The sequence below is a fragment of the Aplysia californica genome, unplaced genomic scaffold (assembly GCF_000002075.1).
Source record: "Aplysia californica isolate F4 #8 unplaced genomic scaffold, AplCal3.0 scaffold00080, whole genome shotgun sequence".
NCBI classification, from domain to species: domain Eukaryota; kingdom Metazoa; phylum Mollusca; class Gastropoda; order Aplysiida; family Aplysiidae; genus Aplysia; species Aplysia californica.
In genome coordinates this window covers 1,114,938-1,119,140 of record NW_004797350.1, presented here as the reverse complement: position 1 = coordinate 1,119,140, position 4,203 = coordinate 1,114,938, and the positions used below count along the sequence as shown (strand labels likewise).

Below are 4,203 nucleotides of genomic sequence, written 5' to 3'. Positions count from 1 at the left end.
TGTGTGTGTGTGTGTGTGTGTGTGGAGAAAGAAAGAGAGAGAGAAAGATAGAAAGAGAGTGAGAGGGGAGGAGGAGGAAAGAGAAGTGGGGAGAGAGTAAATTAAAGTAACTTTCACAGCTCGTATGTAAGAATGTGTCCCTTCATCCCTGGGTTTTTTTGTCCGACTGCCCACAGGTTTAGAGCAGAAATCCAAGGCGCCCCGAACAAACCGACTGGTCACGCTGTCCTCCAGAATCTGGGTATCGATCCTTGGTCCGTACAGCCAGCACATGATGGTAAGCAGAAGAAAACGATTACCTATAGAATGAATATTTCTTATAACAGCAGTAAAACAGATGAACTGATACTTGAAATGTAGTTTTGTCCTGTGTACTGATTTTGGTGCCGACATTGAAATGTATTTTTTAATGCATTCATCTAAATTCTAAATGATGAGACAGGAATGTGGTATTTTTACGTATTTTCCTGTTCTGTATCCACTGATACGCTTGTGTAGTAGGCTACATACTTTATGAACATTTGGTTTAAAACAAAATAGTCCTGAAGGGTCTTTTTCTTCCTTTAATACGAAATATCTTACCCAAATATTGAAAAAGATCAGAACGCCATGTTGATTTTCGTCGCAATCAGTTATTTCGTAAGCTGTAACTGTATTGGTACTCTTCCTTGACAAAACATTACCCTTTACATTTCTTTACTTGAAAATAGGTTGCTACAAAATGTAATACCTGCTTTATTTTAAGAAATAAACCTGTACGGAAAAAAGCTTTACTTGCCAACCTGATTTGTAATAATGACTTAAAAATCAGTTAGAAGTCGCAGTTGTTGTTTATGACCTGCCTAAAATTACAGATCCAATCGAGACTATTCAAGACGTTGATCTGTTGTCACGGTAAAAAGTGGTTGTCTTATGTAAGTAGACGTCTTTGGCATAATCATTTTAATATTTTTTTTAAAAAGAAGAAAAAGTGGGAAGCGGTTTTTATACAGGTAATTGTCTTGGACAGGTGGCCTTTAGAATAGGTTCGCTTGTATGTCAAATTATCAAGAGCTGAGCCATTCATCCCATCATTCTACTCTCGTTTTGCTCTCCTCGTGAACAGGCGATCATTCAAAATACAACTACAACGACCTTCTGTACAAGTCCATTTTGTTCTACGAGGCTCAACGCTCCGGAAAACTCCCTAACAACAACCACATTCCCTGGAGAGGAGACTCGGCGCTCGGTGACAAGGGGGCAAAGGGCGAGGATCTGACCGGAGGCTGGTATGATGGTGAGTAACAAAGAGTAACAAGCCTGGGGGGGGGTTGGGGGCAATTTTGAGTGACCATATCTCGGATTCTCATAACATAGGCAGAATTTATTTCGTTTTAGATTGGTATGCTACATGAGCGGGTAGTGTAAGACTATAACGCACTGATTGAGATATTACATTTTCAAGTTTCTTTTGTGTAGAATAATTGCTCACCTTCTGGACTCAGGTTCTTTCAATGTTTCTTGATAATAAAGATAGGGGCCCCCTTCTGGATGGATGTTATTTCTGTTCTTCTGCGATCTTATGCCTCAATGGCCACTTCTCTGCTGCCCAATCGACTCGGTCCCTCTTTCACTCACTCGTGAGTGCACGGGTCTATCCAGTCCCGTGAATCTCTCCTGGTCGGTGCCAGTGGCGGTGGGTAGTGAAGGGCTCACGGGCTTGAGCCCCCACCCCCTCCCCACCCCCCAACTCTATTCCAAAGCAAATGAAAATAACGAAATAAGCAGTTGAAACCGTTATGATCGTACGGAATAAACACAGAGTAATCAACTTGCCAGCTTGCTCGTGTATCCAATCACTGTTGTCCCCGCTTACAACTATAGTAACCTAACAGCCAATCAAATGTCTTTAGGGCTCAGCAAAGATGAGCCGGTTCCCACGGGCCTCGTTAATGAAACTCTTCTTGTAAAAAGGTAGACGACTTGAAAAAAATAACACTGCACCGAGGGCTCACCCTGTCCTAGCCCTGACAATGGGGTGAAAGTTTACGATATACTTTCCCCCAGTGACACAGTTACCTACGCTCCCATTGGACCTTTGTTAGGTGCTGTCTACTTTCCTCGACTACACGGCCTAATCCAGCTCGTGGAGTGCTGTGTATAAATGTTTGTGTGTGTGCCGCTGAGATTTAACAGTTATTAAATACATCAAACCCCTTTTGAGGCAACTTTTTCATCAGATGAAAATTAATTAAAGACGTTTGGGGGTTTCGTCCCCAGCATCCAGAAGAATTTAACGTAGAACAAAGACAAGGAAGGCAAAGGTGACTCTTCTCGTTTGAATTGTTCTCAAAATGCCGTGGCTCGCCGTGAGTATGGAAAAATCACCATTGTTTTGTACTTATTGCTTGCTTTTTAGAGGTAAAAAAGTGAAAGCAATCCAAGCCCCACCCAAATTTTGGTCCACCCACCGCCACTGGTCGGTGCGGGGGGTCAGATTTTTGCCACTATAGACTGGCCGGTGTCAACAATTCTTTTACACCATTTTGGACGCCACTACATATGCGACACAGAGTATCCAGTGTTTCCAGTTTTCTCTGTTTTCCGCGATTGCTGTTTTCAATGCGTTTCCATGCAAGTTTTAGTTTATGACTCAAAATCATTTTCTTTCCCCCCAACCTTCCCCTTCCAACCCTCACCTCCACAACTTTCCCTTTCAGCCGGTGACCACGTCAAGTTCAACTTCCCCATGTCCTACAGCACCACCATACTCACCTGGGGTTATCTCCTCTACCCGGACGCCTACAGGGCAGCTGGTCAGGAGAGCAAAATCCTGGACTGTGTGAGATGGCCGTTGGAATATCTGCTCAAGTGTCACACGGCGCCTGAAGAACTCTATGTTCAGGTCAGTAGTGGCAGAATGAGAAATAGTGGGAGTCTTTGGCCTTTGTGCTATCTTTCTTTTTTTTTTCTTCTGAAGCTATAAACTTTAACCCAAACATCCGTCTGTGCTGTAGTGGTTAGGCCTAGACGCTCAGAGTAAGAACGTATAGGGTTAGGCAGGCCTGTCGAGAGGGGGGGGGCTCAGGGGGGGGGGCAATGCCCCGGGGCCCGGGGGTTTGGGGGGCCCGCAAGCAAGGGGAAAAGAAAGAGAAAAGAAAAAGAGAGAGAGAGAGAGAGAGAGAGAGAGAGAGAGAGAAAGAGAGAGAGAGAGAGAGAGAGAGAGAGAGAGAGAGAGAGAGAGAGAGAGAGAGAGAGAGCGTATGCTGGTATGTAATAGATATGCTATAGTAAAGTGATTATATATGCCTATGTACATTGTATTTATTAAATTGCAGGTGAGGGTGGGTGGGGCCGGTTGGGTGAGGGGGGGGGGGGGGAGGGGCCCGAAGGTGATTGCTGCCCCAGGGCCCGACCAGGCTCTCGACGGCCCTGGGGTTAGGCACTTCTTCGCTGTCTTACGCAGGAGTCTCAATTAACATAATACGGTGTAGTCTACCTAAGAGCCCAGCCCCCCCCCCCCAACTCACTTTATCCACGATGTACGTCAGGTGTCCTCCAATCTCCGTGGGCCACATTTGGGTAGTCGTGACATGTCTGGAAGATACTTTTAACTTATTTTTAGAACAGAGGGTTCAGATAGACCTTTACCTCTGATGTTTCTCAGAGCAGCGAGTGAAACAAAAGCACGTTTGACCATGAACTCAACTTGATATCGTCTTGAATTTTGTCCCACACAGGTCGGCAACGGAGGCATCGACCACGGCTACTGGGGCTCACCGGAAGCGATGACCATGTCCAGACCGTCTTACAAGATCACAGCATCCAACCCAGGCAGTGACGTTGCTATGGAAACTGCAGCAGCTATGGCAGCAGGCTACTTGGCTTTCAAAAACAAAGGTAGGTCTTCCGCTTAAAGCGAATCGAGTTTTTTGTTTCTCATTTTGTTTTTTGGAGAAAGGGGGGGGGGGGGGGGGGGTTGTTGTTGGAACTTGCTGAATTTGTCATGGAAACTCCAAAGAAAATTAATTTAACAAAAATAGCTACGAGTGCCAGTGTGTGTGAGTGTGTCTATGTGTGTGGGGTGCGTGTGTGTGTGTTTGTGTGTGTATGTGTGTGTGAGTGTGTGTGTGCATGTGAGTGTGAACGTGGGTTAATGGGTTTTATATATATATATATATATATATATATATATATATATATATATATATATATGTGTGTGTG

General features: G+C 44.7%; 1 protein-coding gene across 1 annotated transcript in view; it reads left to right on the top strand.

Annotated features, from left to right (window-relative positions):
• The window catches only part of LOC101846123 (endoglucanase 4), a gene marked incomplete at its 5' end in the record, with an annotated part of 14,747 nt that overhangs the window by 4,520 nt on the left and 6,024 nt on the right, over positions 1–4,203 (top strand). The window contains 4 exon segments of the mRNA XM_013080291.1: positions 177–277; positions 1,106–1,276; positions 2,700–2,884; positions 3,720–3,879. Of these exon segments, the coding sequence (XP_012935745.1) occupies positions 177–277; positions 1,106–1,276; positions 2,700–2,884; positions 3,720–3,879 (617 nt within the window).